This window comes from Enhydra lutris, unplaced genomic scaffold (genome assembly GCF_002288905.1).
Source record: "Enhydra lutris kenyoni isolate GAN:26980312 unplaced genomic scaffold, ASM228890v2 scaffoldscaffold7, whole genome shotgun sequence".
Classification (NCBI taxonomy): Eukaryota; Metazoa; Chordata; class Mammalia; order Carnivora; family Mustelidae; genus Enhydra; species Enhydra lutris.
The window spans coordinates 7,685,562-7,708,766 of record NW_019154091.1 but is presented as its reverse complement, the minus strand read 5'-3'; the positions used below and the strand labels follow the sequence as shown (position 1 = coordinate 7,708,766).

Here is a 23,205-nt window from a genome sequence, read left to right as displayed (position 1 = left end):
CTTTGCTTTCTCCTTCTCTGGAATTCCGCTGCTCTCCTTGGTATTGATACTGTACTTCTTGGTAGGTGAACTTGATCCTGGCTGGGCTTCTTGTTGATCTTCTCGGGGAGGGGCCTGTTGTAGTGATTCTCAAGTGTCTTTGCCCCAGGTGGAGTTGCACCACCCTTACCCGGGGCCGGTCTGAGTAATCCGATCGGGTTTGCTTTCTGGAGCTTTTGTTCCCTGAGCGCTTTCCGTAGAGTTCCGGAGGACGGGAATGAAGATGGCGGCCTCCCAGTCTCCGGCCTGGAGTAGCTGAGAACCGGGGGCCCTCCTCGGTGCGCCCTCAGAGAACAGCGCCCAATTACTCCCGTCTCCCTCGCCTCCGGCCGCGCTCCGAGCTCACTGAGCCTGTGACCAGTTCAAGGTAACCCTGAGCTGAGAGCTCACTCCTCGGCTCTGTCTCTGTAGCCGGTTCCCCGTTCTAATATCTGTAAGCTCTGCGGCACTCAGACACCCCCGATCCTTCTGTGACCCTGCGGGACCTGAGGCCACACTGACCCCGCGCGGTTAAGCCTCTGGAGCGATGTCCCTCAACGGAACAGACTTTTAAAAGTCCTGATTTTGTGCTCCGTTGCTCCGCCGCTTGCCGGGAGCCGGCCCCTCCCCCCATGGTCTATCTTCCCGTCACTTTGGATTCACATCTCCGCCAGTCCTACCTTTCAGAAAGTGGTTGATTTTCTGTTCCTAGAATTGCTGTTCTTCTTTTCTTCGATCTCCCATTGGATTTGTAGGTGTTTGCAATCTTTAGATAAGCTATCTAGCTGATCTCCTGACTGCATGTTTTTCTCATCTAGTGCTCTGAGTATATCATGCCAGTCCTTTCTGGCCTGCCAGGTCTCTGTGGATAGGTCTGCTGCCAATTTAATACTTCTACCTTTGTATGTTACAGTTCTCTTGTCCCTGGCTGCTTTCAAGGTTTTCTCTTTGTCATTAAGACTTGTAAGTTTTACTATTAGATGACCTATTATTGATTTTGATGAGGGTTCTTTGTGCCTCCTGGATTTTGATGCTTGATCCCTTTGCCATATTAGGGAAATTCTTTACAATAATTCCCTCCAATATATCTTCTGCTCCCCTCTCTCTTTTTTCTTCTTCTGGGATCCTAATTATTCTAATATTGTTTCATCTTATGGTAACACTTACCTCTCAAATTCACCCCTCATGGTCTAGTAGTTGTTTGTCTCTCTTTTGCTCAGCTTCTTTATTCTCCATCAGTTGGTCTTCTGTATCACTAATTCTCTCTTATCCTAGCAGTAAGAGCCTCCATTTTCTATTGGACCTCATTAATAGCTTTTTTAATTTCAACTTGGTTATTTTTAGTTCTTTTATTTCTCCAGAAAGGGATTTTATTTCTCCAGGAAGGGATTTTATTTCTCCAGAAAGGGTTTCTCTATATCATCCATGCTTTTTTCAAACCCAGCTACCACCTTGATTATAGTCATTCTGAACTCTAGTTCTGACATATTACTGATGTCTGTATTGATTAGGACCCTAGATGTTGGTACTGCCTCTTGTTCTTTTTTTGTGGTGAGTTTTTCTGCCTTGTCATTCTATCCAGATATGAATAAATGAATGAGAGAACAAAATACTAAAAGGGTAGCAACAACCCCAGAAAAATATGCACTAACCAAATCAGAAGAGACCCGAAACTGGGAGGCGGGGGAGAAGAATGGGGGGAAAAAAGCAAAAAAGAAAAAAATATATATTAGACTGGCAAATAGAAGAGAACCACACACTTGATTTTCGGTGTATTATTGTGTGTTAGAAGAAACTACCTCCCAAAATTTTAAAGAAAGAAAAACTTATATATATACAAAAATAAGGTAAACACGTTGAAGGGATGGGATATGACTGTAAAGATGAAAATTCAAAAAGATTCTAAAGCAGAGATTGATAAGAAGTTGGTTGAAAAAGAAAAAGAGGAAAGAATGTGATCGGGCTGGAGAGTTGAACAAAGCCATGCATTAGATTTAGGGTATACTTTATAATCTATTAGAAGAAATTGTATCCCAAAATTTTAAGGAAAAAAAAAAGAAGAAATTGTATCCCAAAATTTTGTATGTATACAAAAAATAGGGTTAAATACAATGAAGAGAAAAAATATAACAGTGAAAATGTAAAAAGATTTAAAAACAGGTATTGATAAGATAAAATAATTAAAAAATGTTAAAATAAGAAAGAGGAACAATTAAAAAATAGAATAAGAAAAAAATTAAATTAAAAAAATTTAACTTTGAAAGACTAAAGGATCATGAGAAGAAAGCCAGAATTCTATGTGTTGCTTTCCCCTAGCTCTGGAGGTCCATAGTTTCACTGATTGATGAACTTGGTCTTGGCTGGATGTTCTCACTGATCTTCTGGGGTAGGGGCTTGTTGCAGTGATTCTCAAATGTCTTTGCCCAAGGCAGAATTGCTCCACCCTTGTCAGGGTCCAGGCTAAGTTATCTGCTTGGGTTCGCTTTCGGGAGCTTTTGTTCCCTGAACACTTTCTGTACAGCTTTGGAGGACAGGAATGAAAATGGCGGCCTCCCCATCTCCGGCCCCATAGATGCTGAGCGCTCAGGGCCCTGATCCTCAGCGCGCCCTCAGAGAAACACAGTCAATCTCTCCTCTCTCTCTGATCTCCCACCACACTCTGAGCTCACTGAGCCTGTGACCAAGCATTTCTATCTCTGGTATGGCCCCTTTTGGAGTCTCCAAACCCAGCTGATTCCTGCTGTGCACTCTCGTGCCACTCCTCCTGGAGGAGGGAGGGGGTCTCTCCAGATCTGCCACTTGTGGGGTCTCTGCTCGAAGAGCAGTGGCCCGACTGTGCCTTGGATCATAGTTTAAGGTAATCCCTAGCTGACAGCCTACTGCTCATCTCCGTCTCTGTAGCCAGCTTCTCTGCTCCGATACCTGGGAGCTCTGTCACACTCAGGCACTCCTGGTCTTTTTGTGACCCTGTGGGTACTGAGACCACACGGTCGCCATGAGGGCTCCACCACTGCTTAGCCTCTGGAGCGACGTCCCTCAGTGGAACAGACTTCTCTAAGTTGCAATTTTGTGCTCCGTTGCTCTCTCACTTGCTGGGAGGCAGTCATTCCCCCCTCACCACCACCACACCCCCGTGTGCTGTCTATCTTCCCATCACTATGGATTTACTTCTTCACATGTTCTAACTTCTGGAAAGTGGTTGATTTTCTGTTCCTAGAATTACTGCTCTTCTTCTCTTCTGTTGAGTTTGTAGGTGTTCAGAATGGTTTGATAACTATCTAGTTGAACTCCTGGGACCTAATGATATTTCAGTTTCCTACTCCTCTGCCATCTTGCTCCTCTAAAGTGCTTTTTTTTTTTTTTTTTTTTAAATTTAAGTGAGAACACTTAAGATCTGTTTCTTAGGAAATTTCAAGTATGCTATTATTAAGTATAGTCACCATACTCTACAATAGATCTTTAGAACTTTATAACTGGAAGTTTGTACAGATCTCCCAATTCCCCTTCCCAACTGCTTGCCCTTGGCAATCATCATTCTACTTTCTTTCTATCAATTTTACTTTTATTTTTTTCATATTACACATATACATGATACCATACAGTATTTCTCTTTCTCTATCTGTCTCATTTCACTTAGCATAATGTCTTCAAGGTCATACATGTTGTTTTCTTCTTTTCTAAGGGTTTCCTTAGATGGCAGGGTTTCCTTCTTTTCTAAGGCTGAATAACATTCCATTGTATATATGTGACACATTATTTATTCATCTACCAGTAGACAGATTGTTTTTGTATCTTGGCTATTGTGAATAATGCTGCAATGAACATAGGAGAGCAGATATCTCTTTGAGATAATGATTTCATTTCCTTTGGATAAATACCCAGAAGTGGGATTGCTGGATCATATGGTAGTTCTATTTTTAATTTTTTGAGGAACCTCGGTACTGTTTATCATATTGTTATACCAGTTCACATCCTTACTAACATTGTACAAGTATTCTCTTTTCTCTACATCCTCACCAACATTTGTTATCATTTGTTTTTTTGATAATAGCATCCTCACAGGTGTCATGTGATATCTTATGGTGGTTTTGATTTGCATTTCCTTGATTAGTGATATTGACCATCTTTTCATGTACCTGTTGGCCATTTGAATGTCTTTTATTTATTTACTTTTTTTTAAAGATTTTATTTATTTATTTGACAGACAGAGATCACAAGTAGGCAGAGAGGCAGTCAGAGAGAGAGAGGAAGGGAAGCAGGCTCCCTGCTGAGCAGAGAGCCTGACGCGGGGCTCGATCCCAGGACCCTGAGATCATGACCTGAGCCGAAGGCAGAGGCTTTAACCCACTGAGCCACCCAGGCGCCCTTCTTTTTTTTTTTTTTTAAGAAAAATTTCTATTTAGGTTTTTTGACCATATTTAAATCATTTGATAGTTTGCTATTAAATTAAGATTTACTTATATATTTTGGATATCAAGCTTTTTATTGAAAGTATGATTTACATATATTTTCTCCAATTCCATAGGTTGCCTTTTCATTTTGTTGGTTGTTTCCTATGCTGTGCAGAAGTTTTTAGCTTATATATTTTTGTTTTTGTTGCCTGTACTTCTGCTGTAAGATCCAAAAAATCATCACCCAAACCAATGTTAAGGAGTTTTCCTTTATGCTTTTTTTCCTCTGAGTTTTATGGTTTCAGGTCTTATGTTTAAGTCTCTAATGCATTTTGAGTTAATTTTTATGTACAGTAAGATAAGGGTCTGATTTCATTCTTTTGAATATGGATATCCACTTTTCTCAACACCATTTATTGAAGAGACTATTGTGTCCTCATTGTATATTCTTGGTGACTTTGTCAAAAATTAGTTGACCATATTTCTGGGCTCTCTGTTCTATTCCATTGGTCTTTCTTTCCTTCTTTTCTTCCCCTTTCTTTCCTTCTTTCCTCCCTCCCTCTTTCCCTCCCCCCTTCAGTCTTCTTTTCTTTTTCTTCCTTCCTTCCTTCCTTTCTTTTCCCTTACTATTTGATTACTATAGCTTTGTTTGAGATCATGAAGTGATGTCTCCAGTGTTGCTCTTCTTGTTCAAGTCTGTTTTAGATATTTGGATCTTTTATCATTCTGAACAAATTTTAGGATTGCTTTTTCTATTTATGTGAAAAATGCTATCAAAATTTTGATAGAGCTTGCATTGAATTTGTAGGTCCATTTTGGGTTGTAGGGATATTTCAACAATATTAATTCTTTCTACCCATGAATATGGGTTATATTTCCATTTATTTTTGTCTTCAAATTTTTTTTCATAAATGTTTTATAGTTTTCAGTGCACAGATTACCTCCTTGGTTAAATTTATACCCGTTTTCTTATTTTTGATACTATTACAAATAGGATTATTTTCTTAATTTTGGGGGGCTTGTTTGTTGTTAGTGTATAGAAATATAACTGATTTTTATATATTGATTTTGGATCCTGCAAATTTTTTGAATTTGTTTATTGGTTCTGAAGTGTTTTGGTGGAATCTTTACAGTTTTCTGTATATACAATCATGTCATCTGTAAACAGAGACAATTTTCTTCTTTCTTTTTTATTTGTATACCTTTTTCTGATTGCTTTGGCTAAGATGTCTGGTACCATGTTGGATAAGAGTGTTAAGAGTGGGCACTCCGGGGGCGCCTGGGTGGCTCAGTGGATTAAGCCGCTGCCTTCGGCTCAGGTCATGATCTCAGTGTCCTGGGATCGAGCCCCGCATTGGGCTCTCTGCTCAGCGGAGAGCCTGCTTCCTCCTCTCTCTGCCTGACTCTCTGCCTACTTGTGATCTCTCTCTCTGTCAAATAAATAAATAAAATCTTTAAAAAAAGAAAAAAAGAGTGGGCACTCTTGTCTTATTCCTGATCTTAGTGGGAATGCTTTTAACCTTTATCATTGAGTATGATGTAGCATTAGGTTTGTCATATAAGACCTTTGTTATTTTGAGGTATGTTCCTTCTATATCCAGTTTGTGGAGTCTTTTTTTTTTTAATCATAAAAGGATGTTGAATTTTATTCTTTTTCTGAATCTATTGAAATGATCATATTATTTTTATCCTTCATTTTGGGAATGTGGTGTATCACATCTATTAATTTGTATCACATTTATGTTGAGCCATCCTTGCACCCCAGAATAATCCTGCTGTATCATGGTGTGTGATTTTTTAAATGTACTTTTGCGTGTGGTTTGTTCTAATTTTGTTGACGATTTTTGCATCTGTATTCATCAAGGATATTGAGTTTTCTTTTCTTGTAGTGTCTTGCCTGGCTTTGGTATCAGGGTCATGCTGGCCCCTTAAATCAATTTGGAAGTGTCCCTTTCTCTCTAATTTTTTTTTTTTTTAGAAGAGTTTGAGAGTGATTGGCATGAATGTTTTAAATTTTTGTTAGAATTCGCCAGTGAATCATCTGATTTGGGTCTTATCTTTATTGGGAGGTTTTCTTAAATTAATATTTTATTTATTTATTTGACAGAGAGAGAGAGAGAGAGAGAGAGATCACAAGTAGGCAGCGAGGCAGGCAGAGAGAGTGTGGAACCCAATTCAGGACTTGATCCCCTGACCCTGAGATCATGACCTGAGCCGAAGGTAGAGGCTTAACCCACTGAGCCACCCACGTGCCCTGTTGGGAGGTTTTTTGATTACTGATTCATCTCCTTACTTGTTATTAGCTTGTTCCTATTTGCTATTTTTCCATGATTCAGTTTTGGTAAATTGTATGTATCTAGTTATTTATCAATTTCTTCTACGTTATCCAATTTGTTAGTGTATAATGTTCATAGTAGTCTCTTCTGATTCCTTGTATTTCAGTGGTATCAGTTGTAAGGTCTCCTCTTTCATTTCTGATTTTATTAATCTGAGTCTCTTCTCTTTTTCTCTTAGTCTAGCTAAAAATTTGTCAGTTTTATCTTTTCAAAAACCCAGCTCTTATTTTAGTTGACCCTTTCTATCATCTTTCTGGTCTCTATTTCATTTATTTACCTTCTGATTTGTCTTATTTCCTTCCTTCTACTAATTTTGGGCTTAGTTTTTTGTTCTTTTTCTAGTTCCCTTACAGCATAAAGTTAGATTGTTTATTTCAGATATTTCTTTAAAAATATATATATTTATTTTTATTTGAAAGAGAGAGAGCGAGCAGGGGGAGGGGCAGAGCAGAGGGAGAGAATCTTAAGCAGACTTCATGCTGAGCACAGAGCTTGAGGAAGGGCTCAATCTTGCAACCTGAGCAGAAACCAAGAATCGGACACTTAATTGTGCCAACCAGTCACCCCAGATCTATCTTTTTTCTTAATGTAAGCATTTGCACTATAAACTTCCTTCTTAGGATTGCTTTTGCTGTATCCCATAGAGTTTGTTATATTGTATTCCCATTTTTATTTGTCTTAAGATTTTTTGACTTCTGTTTTTACTTCTTTTTTAAAAAAAATTGGTAATGACTGTTAAAGATTAAGTTCAATTGAAACTGTAATCATATTTTTCCTTATTTGATTTATTGAAAAATTAAATCATATTTATAGACTTCCTAATATTAAATTATCCATGCATTCTTGGGAGAGAGAGAATATAATTACAGTATGTTATTCTTTTAATATATTGCTAGATTTAATGTATTAGTATTTTATTTAGAATGTTTGCATTTATATTTGTAAGAAGAGTGCTCTATGTTTTTATGTGCAGTTATTTTTCAAGTTTCTTATAATAATTTGTAATATTTTTGAGAAGTTCTCTTTCTTCATAGTTAGAAAATTTTTAAATGGCATAGGAATTATCAGGTTTTTAAGATTTGAAATTTTTAAAAAATGAGATCAGTTAGTTCTGATGTTGTGGGAAGAAATTTTTAGTATCTTTCTCAGTTTATTATGTTTTCTGCTTCTTGAATTAGCTTGCTGATTTTGTATTTTCATCCCTAAATGGTCAATGATGCTATGCATCTTTTTTGCACTTATTGGCTATTTATATATCTTCCTTGGAGAAATATCTTTTCAAATCTTTTGTCCTTTTTAATGGGGTTGTCTTTATTATTGACTTGTAACAGTTCTTTATATATTTTGAATACAAGTCCCTTATCAGATACATGACTTGCAGATATTTTCTCTCATTCTATTGGTTGTCTTTCTTACTTTTTTGATGGTATCGTTTGAAATATTAATTTTGATGAAGTTCAGTTTATCTACTTGTATGTGTATGCATGTATATTTCCTTCTGGTGTTATAGCTAAGAGACCATTGCCTAACCCAAAGTTATGAAAATTTACTTGTATGTTTCCTTTTAAAAATTTTATAATTTTAGCTCTTACATTTAGGTCTGTAATTCATTTTTAGTTAATATTTGTATGTAGTGTGAGGTAAAGGTACAACTTTATTACTTTTGCATGTGGACATCTAATTGTTTTAGTATCATCTCTTGGAAAGGCTATTTTTTCTCTATTACCATTTAATTTTAATCTTTATATGGATTTCTGCTGTGGAGCTCAATTAAAGAGTCTTTGCCTTTTAATTTAAAAGACAAGTTTAACCCATTTACATGCATTATTATTTCTGATGTATTTGACTTTCTTTGGTAGTATTCAGATCTTCTGACTTTTATGTTTTTTGTTTTGTGTTTTGTCCTTCAGTATGTTACTTTTTAAAATGTAGATTGCCTTTCTTTCAGGTTTACAGAATAAGTATTTCTATTTCTAGTTGCTGATAATAAGAAACTTTCAATAATATTCATTTCATAAATCACATATACCAGTAGTCTTATTACTTGAGAGTCACATTTCAAGTTGCATTAAGGGTAGGTGTACAGTTCTTTAGTATAAATGTAGATGATCATGCTATGAAATTTTTAAGGACAGTGAAATATGATGGTAAATATTCAGAGGGTTTGATATGAAAATGAAATATCTAATATTAATATATTATAATGATGATGAACATATTAGATGTATAAATATGATTCCATTACCTTATTTAATTTATAGCTGTTTTTTACTTAGTCTTATTTAGTAGCTATTTTTTACTTTTATAAAATCATTTGACACTTGCAGTATGTGTAACACTGAGGCTCAGAAGGTTACATATAGCAAGATAATGTTGTTTAACATTACCTTAACATAACATTACCTTAACATAACATTTAATTCTACAAATATAAATGCAGTTCAGATCCTGAAATGTATTTTTCTGTGTTCACACTTTATTATAGGAAGCATATTCTTTAATTGAGAAGACTGAAGCAGAACAAAATACCCTATATTCATATCAAAACTATGTGGAAAGTTCGAAAAGAAAGAAAAGCAGAATTCCTCCTCCACCTATCCTGCTATCCCGAACTTACTGTTCTGTGACATTGAAACCTGCTCCATTTATTTCAGATGTTAAGGTATTTTTCCCATTTTATGATCTTTATTTCAGGCAAAGCAACATAAATACTTTTATGATTATCATGATTGATACTTTTCTTGCTCTTAAGACTTTATTAGTCTTATTAATAAGTACTGAACATTGGGATTAATATTGTAATGTCTTAATTATACTTAATTTCTTCACAACCTTTCCCTCTTTGTGCTATTTTCCTTTATGGTCTATATAGCTTTCCTGTATTCCTATACCCAACTATATAGTTTGGTCACCATGGCATAGTCCTATGCTGACATCCTAGTGTGTTCAAGATAGAGAAGTTCTCAGATGTACTGGAATAAGGCATTTGAAGAGCACAGAAGTTACTCTCAGAGCCAATGATGGAGATGAAGAAATTTGCAGATAGCGAATTGGATGTTCTTCCCAGAGTTCTTCCAAGTAAATGGAGATTCTTTTAATGTAAACAAATGACAAATCCAACCATATTATAAGTTATTAATCTTTATGTATTTATTGAAGAATGAACTCTTTTTTCCATCCCCAGTGCATCGGAACTTGGCCTAAATGTGTCTCTAACTTGAGATTTAGTGTCCTCACAAGCGTTCCGCCTGATTCATATTTTAAATATTAAATTTCCTCTTTTGGTTGAACAATAACATGCTCTTTGATGTAGTATAAAAAAGTTTTATCTTTGTCTTTAGGATATTCTGCTTGAACTTCTATCAACTTGGTATCGTGAAAAGGGCACAGACTTTTTAAAATTCCAGTTCCACCACTTACTAAAGTCAGTATGACTTTAGAAAATCTAAATATAGATTTTTGAGGTGGTGGTGGTATTGTTTTTTTTTTTTTTTGCAAAATATGTTAACTGTGAAAATTAGATAATAGGTAATATTCCTGGCATTTGGTTGATCTCCCCACATACCTTATATTAAACATGTGTAGTAAAGTTTGCTTAAAACAGTGATGCTATAGAGTGTGATTACATTATTAGATTTTTTTTTCATAAGTTTTGTCCTGTGAACATTACTGAATATGTCTTATTTGTCCAGCTCTGTGTGAGGTGATTGAGATAAAAAAAATAATCACAAAACTTGATTCCATTCTTTGAGGAGCTTCAGACTAATGGGATATGGACATCAGTGAGAAGTAATACCGTCTTTATATGTTTTATATTTGGGGAAATACACCCATTCATCTTATACCAAGCTGTGCTCTCATAAATGCATTATTGCAATTGCTGGCATTTTTAAAGTTCAACTATAGATTTGCTTGGATCTGGTTAAGAATGCTAATTTGTTGATTTTGGAAACTCAGTATGGAACTAAGACTGGATGCCTTACCAATTTCTTTGTTCTTATTCAAATGTTTTGGTTTATTTACCAGATCTCCTTCCTTCCTTTCTTTCCTTCTTTCTTTCTTTTTTTCTTCCTTCCTCCCTTCCTTCCTCTCTTCTTTCTTCCCTCCCTCCCTCCTTCCTTCCTTCCTTTTATAAAAATTTCAAATTAGTGATTAGTTTATCTTATTTCATAATGCTTAGAAATAGGAAGATACAAGTATTCCATATCTGACTTATAGTTGTAGGACCTGTCATTTAGCACATTATATGAAGTTTATATATATTATGCATTAGTTGAGTTGTGTGCTTCAGGAAATTATTACCTTCTGTTACATGCTCCTCAGCACTAGATGGTGCTGTGGGCTTAAATAAGTTTCTGATTAGAGGGTTCAGCCATCTTTTGTTTTATCAGAAGCTCTTGTTAAAGCATTTGTTTTGTTAAAATCTGTTTTAATAGTTGAAAATGCTGATGTTATTAATAAACTTTTACTTCTAAAGTTAGGAGTGATTTGTTCATGGTGTCTTTACTCTTATGTAGATTCTAATTACACATTGCTCCTTATAGTTACACAAACTAAGATGTCTTCATTTGTGGAACAAAATAGAAGTATAAATCCTGCTTCTAAAAATGCTTTTAGAGAGAATTTTACCCTTCAAATTCTGGTTTATATAGGGAGCTTAACTTAGAGAAAATAATAATTCAGTCATATAGTACAATCTTTCTGCCTTTCCCCCCCTCTATGTAAAATGTTACTCTTTTTGCATGGAAAGTTAGTTTTTAAATTTCTTCTGAAATTCCTGATTTTTCCCCCCTCTTGGCTTCCAGCTTTCGAGTTCCTTCAGTGCTGTGTCTCTGTCCTTGGAGTTCTACCTTTGTCAAGTGCTCCTTAATTACCTGAGCAATTTTCTTTATAGACACAAAGGTTTGGACACCTGTTCCAGAAACTCTAATTCATTGAGACTAGGCAGGCTTGGGTATACGTAATTTTAGAAAATGGCTGGTTCTGTAAAAACCGTATTTTAAAAGGTGACTCTGCACAGTCAGGGTTGAGAACTAGTTGTGCAGACAAGACACTATTAGGATTTTTCTGTTGACTTGGAGAAAGAAATAGCTAAGCTAAGCTATAAGAGTCAGTTGCTTCTTAGAGACAATTACTTTTTCCCTTCTTTACAGTTTTCCTTATCATTTAGGTGTTGAGATGTTGGTAGGTGGAGACTCTAGGGAAAAGAGAATGAGACAATGATGACGTCCCACTCAACCCCAACCTCAGGACAGTATGGCTCCTTTATAATGTTATTCTTTAGGTATCAACTTGCTCCCTTTCCCCTTACAGTGAGACGGTACATTCCAATGAGGAATCTCCATTATTTTGACATCTTGGGCAGAAGAACCATTTCTAACCATTTAATTAAGTTATGTTTGATTGTTCCTATAGAATTTGCATTTTGCTTTTGGTTTCTATAGTTAAGAATTATCAAATATCATGCTACTATCTGATCTTGGGCAAGTTATTGAACATTTCTGTGTCTCCATTTCCTGTAAAGCAATAATCTCATTTCATAGGGATATTGCAAATATTAGAAAGTCTATGTAAATTTCACACTAACACATAGCACGTAGAAACTGCTCAGTTAATGGTAGTTAAAATAATCAAAAATGAAGAATTGTCTTTGTAGTCCCAGGTAAATGAGCTGTATATTTGTCTTTATTTTTGTGAGATTAAATCTAAGTGTATTTGTAAAGTTAGATTCCATGTTTTTTAATTTATTTTATTTAAATTCAATTAGCCAACATATAGTACATCATTAGTTAGATTCTGTGTTTTAAAACTTGAATAATTGTATTTGTATTTGGAAAAGTATTTTTTTTTAAAGATTTTATTTATTTATTTGGCAGAGAGAGATCACAAGCAGGCAGAGAGACAGGCAGAGAGAGAGAGGAGGAAGCAGGCTCCCTGCCAAGCAGAGAGCCCGATGCGGGACTCGATCCCAGGACCCTGAGATCATGACCTGAGCGGAAGGCAGAGGCTTAACCCACTGAGCCGCCCAGGCACCCTGGAAAAGTATTTCTTTTGCCACATCTTTTCTGTTTTTTAAGTTTTTATTTAAATTCTAGTTAGTCGATATACAGTGTAATGTTAGTTTCAGGTGTACAATGTAGTGATTCAGTGCCTCCATGCAACACCTGGTGCTCATCAGAGCAAGTGCCACATCTTGATAAAAGAAACTGAATGTCTTGTTAAACAGACTAGAGATGATGGGTTCATCTCTGTCCTTGGCAGGTCTCCTGGTACTGCATTTTGGGCTGCAAAGCAGAAGGGAGCTATGGAAAAGTTAGGCTGAACAATAATCATCTCCCAAACTCAGGAGAAGCGGTATGTCAAATTAAAAAAACCTCTAAATGTCAGGAAATCTTACCAAAAGTCTCCTTAATGACATCTGAGTGTTTTTTTTTAACCTTCTTCTAATGTTATTATTTCAGTGAATTTTTCTAATTTCAGTTTAAATCAACAGTAAATACAAAGGTGTTATTTTATTTTATTTACTTTTTACATATAAGGGTTATTTAATTAAATTTTTAAAAAGTCACATTCCTTCAGTTTTCCATACATAAACTTGAAATATGTTTTTATTAACAGATACCAGCTGATGGTAAAAGCATTTTTGAAGTGAAAGGTTTAGAAACCAATGAAAAATATGTCTTTGCAATTGCTGCTTATTCTTCTAATGGGAAGCTTATTGGTGATGCTATTGGGGAGACAACTAAACCAATTCTGGTTTATCCACCTCTTTCTGCTGTTACTGCTCGGATGTTCTTGACACAGGTAGAAGAGATTTCTGCTAATTTTTTCCTCTATGTTTTTTTCTGTTAAGCTGTTACTAAGTAATTTCTAATGGGAAAAAAATCACGGTGGATATTCTAAAGCTTGTAATACGTATTTCCACTATTGCAGTTTAGTCTCATAAAAATAGTTATCATTCCTTCTCTTTATAATGGGATTGATTTTTTACAACAGTATTTTTTTTTTATTACAAATGTATCCAGGAAAAAAATGCTATTGTAAAAATTTAATTTTAATTTTAAATTTAATTTTAATTTTATATTTAAATTTAATTTTAAATTTAATTTTAGAAATTTAGAAAATACTGAAATACACAAAGAAGAAAATAAATGTTACCTATTTATCTTGTCATCTGGAGTATCACTTCTTTTTTTTTTTTTTTTAAGATTTTTATTTATTTATTTGACAGACAGAAATCACAAGTAGGCAGAGAGGCAGGCAGAGAGAGAGAGAGAGAGAGAGAGAGGAGGAAGCAGGCTCCCGCGGAGCAGAGAGCATGACGTGGGGCTCGATCCCAGGACCCTGGGATCATGACCTGAGCCAAAGGCAGAGGCTCTAACCCACTGAGCCACCCAGGTGCCCCTGGAGTAGCACTTCTTAACTTGGGGCAATTTTGGCACCAAAGAGACATTTGTCAATGTCGGGAGACATTTTTGGTTGTCATAACCTGAAAGGGTGCTTCTGGCATCTAGTGGGTAGAGGTCAGGGATGCTGAAAAGCACCCTACAATTCAGACAACAACCCTCAATAACAAAGAATGATCAGGCCAAAATGTCAGTAATGCCAAGATTGGGAAACCCTGATCCAGAGCTATCTTTTCATTTGTGTGCATGTGCCTGTGTGTGTATGTACTTATATACACATACATTTTAAATATACATGTGTATACACATGTGTTTGAATTTATGTATAATATATAATCTAATCATGATATATATATTATTTTATATCTTGATATGTCATTTAATATATAATTGACATTTTTTCATTCCAGTAAGTATTCCTCCACAGTGTAATTTTTAAGAGCTGCATCTTCTGAAGGTATTGCCTCTTTTAATGATACTGCTTCTTACAGATAGATTGTAGTTTACTTAGTGATCTTTACTGATAGGCATTTCATTATTTTCCAGTCTTTTGCTATTAAAAGCAAAGCCGTGATGTACATCTGAGTATGTGCATCTCCGCCTGCATCCGTGATTACTTTTTGGTGGGGGGGGAGATTTATAGAAGTGAAATTTCTGAGTTACTAAAGATACACAGACATGAGTTCAAGTTCCAGCTGCTCACACTAGCCATGTGATATTGAGCAAGTAACTTTCATCTATGAAGTAGAAACAGTAATAGTAGCTACCTCCCAGAGGTATTATGAGTATTAAATGGAATTATGCAGGGCAGATGTTTAACCAGTGCACTTGTCACACAGTAGGTACTTAATAAATATTGTTAGCGTTTTCAATTATGAATATACTCATGAATTAACATTTTTGCTGAAATAATTGCCTGTCTTAAAACATATCACCAGTGAATAGGACTCTAGAAAGGGTGACTCATTGACCTAGGTCTAAAGAATCTTAATTTTAAGCCTATTGTGGGCTCTAGAGATGATGGCCATTTTAAATAATATCACATTTCTATTGTGCTATTATTTTTCTCTTAATAGTTGATTAGAATAATAAGCTAAGATCTTAGTGATATTTTATATTATCATATTTTTCAAAGAAAATTAAATTGAGAGAATTGCTAGGATTTGTCTAGCATTGGTTTAGCATGTCATATTGGCTCATGGTTTTCTGATGTTTTTATTTCTTTGGAATCTAATATATTCCCTAATTTTCAGTGATGGAGTTATTTCAAAGTGAGGAATCGAATATTTTATCAAGGCCTAATTTTTCTCCAGGGAGGTTTGACTTTTGGGTTTCATTTGGCAGAACTTTCATTGAAAAGTTAATAAAACGAAGTCCAAGCTATTCTGCTGGAATAATGAGAAGTGTCATAAAGTAATGGCCAATGTTTCATTATTGATACTATATTTGCAGTACTGTATTCATTTGTGACAGTATATGAGCATTCTCATAATGTTAAGTGACTGAAGCAAAATTTTCTTACTTAGTAAACTTAGTAAAACTTAATTTACAGCTCAAGTTTCAGCTTTTAAGTTCTAGCAAGAAAATGTACCTTTCCTTTGGAATTGCAATCTATTTTTCATGAGAGTGGTTAGTTTTTAGTTTCAGGGTAATTCAGTTCTTTAAAAAATATCATATGGGGTGCCTGGTGGCTCAGACAGTTGAGCATCTGGCTCTTGGTTTTGGCTCAGGTCACGATCGGGCTCTTGGGATTGAGCCTGGTGTTGAGCTCCTTGCTCAGCGGGTAGTCTGCTTGTCCCTCTCCTTCTGCCTCTGCTCCTCACCTTGCTCACTCTCTCTCAAATAAATAAATAAATCTTTTTAAAAATACTATCATATGTATTTTATAGTAAGGAATAGAGACATTTCACTAAATACCTATGATTAACTTGGCTTGGAATTTTAGGTTGGACTTTCAACTCAAAGTAATTCTATAGCCATTTAATAAAGTCAGTTGGATTTTAAAGTCAGTTGGATTGTCATTAGGTTTCCTCTTAATGTAGAAAGCTATTAATTTAGATTATCTGGAAAGTTGTTTGAGGAACCATTATGAATGATATATTTTCTAATTTCCCCCTCTTTATCTCTTCATTTGTTTTTATTTTTCCCCTTTAGTCAGGAGTATCTAGATAATGTAATATAGAATGTAGAAAATTAGAAACCTATGAGCAGGATTTTAAGATTTTAGGCAAATTACTTGATCTCAATTTTCCTATCTTTAAAATGGATAGAAGACCCAATGTCATATACTGCTGGGTTATTGAACTACTTAGTTGAATAGGGAATGGACACAGTGGCTTATTGAGAAAAAAAATGGGAGGTATCATTTAATTAAAAAACATTATGTGGGGACGCCTGGGTGGCTCAGTTGGTTAAGCGGCTGCCTTCGGCTCAGGTCATGATCCCAGGGTCCTGGGATCGAGTCCCACATCGGGCTCCTTGCTCGGCAGGGAGCCTGCTTCTCCCTCTGCCTCTGCCTGCCTCTCTGTCTGCCTGTGCTTGCTCGCTCTCTCTCCCTCTGTCCCTGACAAATAAATAAATAAATAAATAAATCTTAAAAAAAAAATAAAAAACATTATGTGTCAGATGTTTAAAGATTCATTATTATGTTTATTACAATAACTCAAAGAGATGGTATTATTATCTTTTTAGTTGAGGAAACTGAAATGAATTTAATCCTTCCCCTGCCATTTTATTTGAGAAAGAGTGTCTCAGGGAGGTCATGTAATTAAGTAACCCATGGTTGCTTGGGTAGCAGATGGTAAGCCTGACACTTGAACCAGCTCATACCTTTCTACTGCTTTGTCTAGGTTCAAGGAATTCATGTATTCAACTTCTAACATGGGCCAAGTTCTTTTAGAGCCTATGTCACTGCCATCTCTTCTCTGCCTGGGTTGGTGCTGCTCAGTGGGTCTTGATGATCAGTATTGGCAGTAGAGTTTGATACTGGGACATGAATGCTTTGTCAGTCATAGCAATGGTGGCAAGGAGAATGAAATTCATCCTTTTTTTTTTCCACTTTATATATGAATAATTCACTGAAACTTTTTGATAAGTAGAGATTGGCCTTTTGTCTATGACCAAATTAAAAGCAATAAATCTACCAGGTAAAAGATAGTCATCCCATTTTTAAAGCTCTTTAAGAAGTCTCAACTCTTCTCTTTACTCTCATCCTCTAACTGAATATTGCTACTCTCTCTATTCATGTGTTTATTGATTAATTATTTATTGTTTATTTTGTGCTAGGCTCTCTGCTAGATCTCATCTCTTCTTCCTTGGAACTGTCTTTTTTATCAATCTCATTACCACAACAATAACTTATATTTAGGTAATTTTGACTTATGGTTTCAGTTAGGACTCCGATTCCAAGTTAAGGGCACCAACCTGGCTTGGGGGAATGTAGTTAGGCTCTGGGAAAGCTGTGGACTCCAGGCGACTGTAGGTCTCATACCTTTGGTTCTCTTTATACATCAGCTTCTTTTTCTCCTTCTAAAGACTGACTTTCCTTACTTCTCCATCTCTGAAGGAAAAATGGAAGCTCCTGCATTTTTATATACCTCCATTTCAGATATAAACAGAGAACTGCCTGGCTGGCTCCTAATCTGGATTCTAGGTTCCTAGGAAAGAGATTCTGAGTGGCCCGCCAAATAAAATGGGTCTGATGTCTTTTTTGATGTTTGACCACCGAGTTGTTTTTAAACCTCACCCTTCTTTTTTTCCTTTGGTTCCATACACAGGCAGGCTGATAGGAGGTCTGTGAGCTCACCTTTGATGCTAACAAGAAATTTGAATCTCCCAGGTGGCAGAACTTTTCCTATTCCTATCCTTTCTCACCTCCAGCCACTAATCAAGGCCCAATCCTTCCCAGGCCTACTTGTGCCTTCCTAACACTTCCTGGGAGCCCTTTGTGTGAGTAATAAATTTTCTCTCAAATTTTCCTGGTACATGTAGTGCCTTTAGCCTCAACAGCAGAACCACACTTTGGGTGGCTTGCTTTGCAGAAGGGGCTATAAAACACCCAGTTTGAGTCAGGCACTTACCTTGGGGCAGTCAACTGTGTTACAGTAGAATTGCTGAGTGTCCTCTTCTGTGGGTAGAGGGAAATTACCTGGTAAAGAGGGTTTTAAAATTTATTTAAAGCTATTATTGTGCGCTTACTCTCTGCTATGCATTGCTCCAGGCTAGTGATTCTAAACCTTGAGTGTGTGTCTTGGAATGCTGGTTGAATACATTGTTGTGTCCTACCATCAGAGTTTTTGATTTACTAGGTCTGCAGTAGGGCCTGGAATTTTACATTTCCAGCAAGCTCCTAGGTGATGTTGATGTTGATGGTCCAGGGACCATACTTTGAGAACCACTGTTATTAACAAAGTGAACAAAATGCCATGATAAAAGATTTGTAATAAACAACAAACATAGTAAATAAGTAAATTATCTAGTATGTTACAAGGTAAGTTCTTTGGAAGGAAGAAGTAGAGTATGGTCGAAGGAATTAGAAGTGTAAAGTGAGGGAATGGAAGATAGATCAGAGTATTAAATTGGGTGATCAAGGAAGTCATCTAGAAGGTGAGATTTGAGGGGCACCTGGGTGGCTCAGTTGTTAAGTGTCTGCCTTCCACTCAGATCATGATCCTGGGGTCCTGGGATCAAGTCCTACATTGGGTTCCTTGCTCAGCAGGGAATCTACTTCTCCCTCTGCCTGCTGCTCCCCCCCACCCCTGCTTGTGTGCACGCTCTTTCTCTCTCTCTTTCTCTCTCTCTCTCTCTCTCTCTCTCTCAAATAAATAAATAAATAAATAAATCTAGAAGGTGAGATTTGAGCAGAGACTTAAAGGACGGTCTCCGGAGGCAGAGCATCTGCAGAAGGATCTAGGGCAAAAGCCCTGTGGTTTTCAGAAGTGTACCAGGTATGTCTGATAAACAACAAGGAGGCCAATGTAGCTGGAGCAGAGAGACCCATGGAGAGTAAAATAATTGGTCAGGGAGGTAAAATGTAAGTAGACTGGTCGGGGAGCAGATCATGACAAGTGTGGAAATTTGGAAGCCACGAGAAGGTCATGTATCAAGAGGAGGTCTCTATTGTACTAAATTATTTCATTAGTCTTCTAGTGCTTCTTTCTCATTTTAACCTCACCCCCTCTAGAATTTATTCTACCCATTACTACCAGGTCACCATCTTATATCATGGCATTGTTCTGTTAACCTGCAAAAACTCATGAATTTACAAACCTTAGTTTAATCATGGCATCTTTTCTTGTTTCACCATGTCCACTGATTGAATAAATGACATTATTTTTAGAAAGATATATTTTAAAAGGAAAGAACATTCAATTATAATTTCACCCAACTCACACATCATTTGTTATTAATTTCCACATTAAGTGTTAGAATTATAAGTTGTCTTAGTGACCACTTAGTCCGACTTCTTCATTTAACCAATGCAGCCAGAGAAGTGACCTCATCTACCACTCTAAATCTTGGCTCTACTCTTTTTACTGAATATCAGGCTCTGTACAAATTATTGAAATTCTTAATGCCTCAGGTTCCTCATCTGAAAAATAGGGATCATAATAGAGCTCACCTCATAAAACTGTAATGAGGAGTTAATACAATAATGCATGTAGAGTGCTTGGACCAGTACCTGACGTCTTTAAATACTTCCACCTGATTTTCAAGGCCTTCTGAAATCAAATCTCATTTTACCTGTCCATCATTTTCCTGCTTTTCCTCAAATTCTGATCTGTCTTGCTAGTCTCTCCTAAATGCATTATGGTGATTTTCACTATTGGGCCCTTTTCAGGTTCTCTCTAAACAGTGCCCATCTGAACCTTATTCCTACCTGAGGTTTCAGCTCAAGCCCTGACTCCTTTTTGCAGCCTTCATTTCTCCTTTTCTCAGCCTCCACAATTATTATGTTATTCTTTGTAGTTTTTCTGGTAATTTCATGTGTTTTATGTCTGTAACTTGATTAGAGTTTAATGGAGTATAAGGTCATTTTAAGCTTTGAAGAACCTATCCTTACAGTGCTTAGCACAGAGTAGAAACTTCATAAAACCTTACTGGTTGGTTGGATATGAATGTGGAGTTGGCAGATTTAAAAAGTTCTGGTCCTGTAAGTTATTCCCTTGAGTGGAATATATTCTAGCAACATGTCATTTACATACTTAATTTAATGAATTTATTTATACTTTATCTTCTACCTGCTTCCATTAAGGATTTGAAGCAGCACATAACTCACATGGTGAGATTTCATATTGTCGTACATATTTGAATAGAATGATTTTAGGGAATATCTGTAAAGAAATATATTCTACCAAAAGAAATAGATAAGTTGTTGACTTCTCTTCTCTCAAGCTTCTCTTTTGCCAGTGAAATCAGTTATTTTTGCCTAATGTTGAGTATGTTGAATTAAAAATATCATGGTCTCTTGGAAGCATCTCTGTTTTATTTTTCACTCTTTTTAGCTGTGAGCCCTTTGTTGCACAAAAGCTCTGAAAATATCAGTCTGAACCAGAAAAGAATGAAGTATATTTCATATTTTGGGTTTGGGAAATCTGATTGTTTCTCTTGGAACAGATTGTTCATTATAACAGTGTGTCTAATAAATGGAGTGCACTGCCGAGATAGATGGAAATGAAATTAATTTGGCTCAGATGTGATCTTTGTTTTGCTTATGAGAATTTGAAACATCCTTACAGAGTTTCAGATTTCCATGCAATTTAGAAATAAAAGAGATTTCAAAATATGTCTGCCTCCCTTGCCAGTGGCCATTGATACCTTACTGTGGTCCTGTAGATCAAAAGAGCAAATGTTAACAACTGTGTATGAAATTAATGTGTGAGTGGATTTTATCAGAATTCCTGTTTAAAAGATACATTTCACAGATAAAAATATCACATAAGATAATGTACTTTTTGTTGTAGGTTGCCTATCAGGTTGGTAACTATGAGTTGGCTAAGAAGGCTTTCTCACCAGTTTGGGATTACTTTGTGGCTTCACCACATCACGATGAACAATCTGTTATTTGTTTAAGCAATATAATGACTATCACACAGAGAAGGTAATTAGAAATATTCTTTTAAAATATTAATTTGCTTGGTGAAAATATGGATATTGGGTGTGAAGCCTAGAATTAATTTTCGGTTTCATATTAAGATAGTCAATGTAGGGGCGCCTGGGTGGCTCAGTGGGTTAAGCCTCTTTCTTTGGCTCAGGTCATGATCTTGGGGTCCTGGGATCGAGTCCCACATGGGGCTCTCTGTCCAGCGGGGAGCCTGCCTCCCTCTCTCTCTCTGCCTGCCTCTCTGTCTACTTGTGATCTCTCTCTTTGTCAAATAAATAAATAAGATTTTTTTAAAAAAGATAGTCAATGTAAAACTATTTCTAATAAGTGTTTTAATAAGTATCTACATTCTAAGTTCTTGAGTCCTTGTTAGAAACTTCTTTGCTAGAGTCAGAAAAAGCACAGGAGGCATATAGATGCATTCTGAATTTAGAGTAATGAAGGCTATGGGAAAAAAAATACTGAATACTAACCAAGATATTGTCAATTATATAGAAAACACAAACACCTTTGGGGGCTTTTTTTAAAAACAAGAACAGTTTGGTTGGGGTTAAAGTTATAGTCTTATGCGTGGACTATTAGGATAAGACAGTTTTTCCTTTGCTTGAAGAGGCTCCCAGGATTAGAGCATCAGCAACTGCAGACAGGCTGCTAGGAGTCATATAAAACCACAGGTCATCCTTTGCTTTATAGCCGTTTTTCCTTTAAAAAACAAGGTTTAAGAGCAGCCCCAGAAGTGAGCATTAGTGTGATTTCAGGCTGTTTGAACAAGTTCAAAAAAAAGACAATCTCCTTCACCTGCTTGTTAATGTCTTTAATAAGAAAATAAAATCCTTTATTCCTCAGTCAAAGATAATGACCTTAAATGCACATGCTGGTTGAGGCAAGGCTTTCATAATGTTTATTCACATAAAGGTATAATTCCATTCAATTAAACAAATGTAGACTTAGCCTTTATCATGTACAAGGATGCTGGTGCTATGCAGGATGTATTTGAGAGGCATTTCAGGAGAGGAAGAGACAGAGGTTGGAAGGTTTTGTGCAACATGGGGACAGGAGAGTGGAGGTAGTGAAGTTGACTGGGATTGTCATAGTTACCTGACTGGCAGGCAGGCCTATGACATGTACTAGGGGAAAGGGAGAGGTGAGGGACAAGTTTTTGGAAGAGATAATGAATTAGATAGGAAATATTTTGCATTTAGTTTTCCAGCAGGATGCCTTTGTGGATATGAGGTGCCCAGTAGGTAGCTGAATATTTAGTGCTGACACTTAGGAGAGAGGTCAAGGCTAGAGAGAGATTGAGAAATTGTCCATGAGGTCATCGTCGAAATTTTGACAAGTGCTATCTCCCAAGGAAGAACTGTTTAGCAGAAAAGATAGAAGCTGGAATTGAACTCTGGACATTGCTTATATTTAAGAGGCTGAAGCAGGAGATGGAACCAAGGAAGGGCTGAGAATGTTTTATGCTGGTCTGAGCCCATGAATAACCAATGTTGTATCTGAATTAGCCCTTGTGGTTCTTATTATGATTGCAAGACACCTTTCAGAAATGACCATCTGGAAATTTTGAAAAAAAAAAAAAAAAAAAGATTTATTATTTATGGGATCTGGAAATTATACAACACACCAACACACTTGGGGCCCCACAGCAGGTCATAGGTAAAGAGAGAGAGCCAGCATGGGCCTGGGGTTCTGATTTTATTGAGGTAAAGTGTGGGTGCTTAGGATTTCATGGGCTCACTCTTTGTTGTTGAATTTAAAAAATAAAAGTGGTAATTTAAAGCAAGGGAAGAGAAAAAAACACACACACAAATGGCCCCAATGTTCATTTATTGAAATCAACTAAGATTTTTTAAAACAGAGGAGCCTCAGTGGGGGAAGTGGCCTGGCTCTTTATCTAGTTGTGTGGCTGGCAATGTATTTATTAGAGAAAGCTATCTCTGAAGTGGATG

General features: G+C 36.3%; 1 protein-coding gene across 1 annotated transcript in view; it reads left to right on the top strand.

The window, feature by feature from the left end:
* Positions 1–23,205, top strand: part of LOC111142202 (cilia and flagella associated protein 54) — a 313,573-nt gene that overhangs the window by 94,381 nt on the left and 195,987 nt on the right. The window contains exons 20-23 of the mRNA XM_022495227.1: positions 9,231–9,407; positions 13,007–13,099; positions 13,364–13,549; positions 21,114–21,250. Coding sequence (XP_022350935.1) covers positions 9,231–9,407; positions 13,007–13,099; positions 13,364–13,549; positions 21,114–21,250 — 593 coding nt within the window. The remainder of the gene's footprint in view (positions 1–9,230; positions 9,408–13,006; positions 13,100–13,363; positions 13,550–21,113; positions 21,251–23,205) is intronic.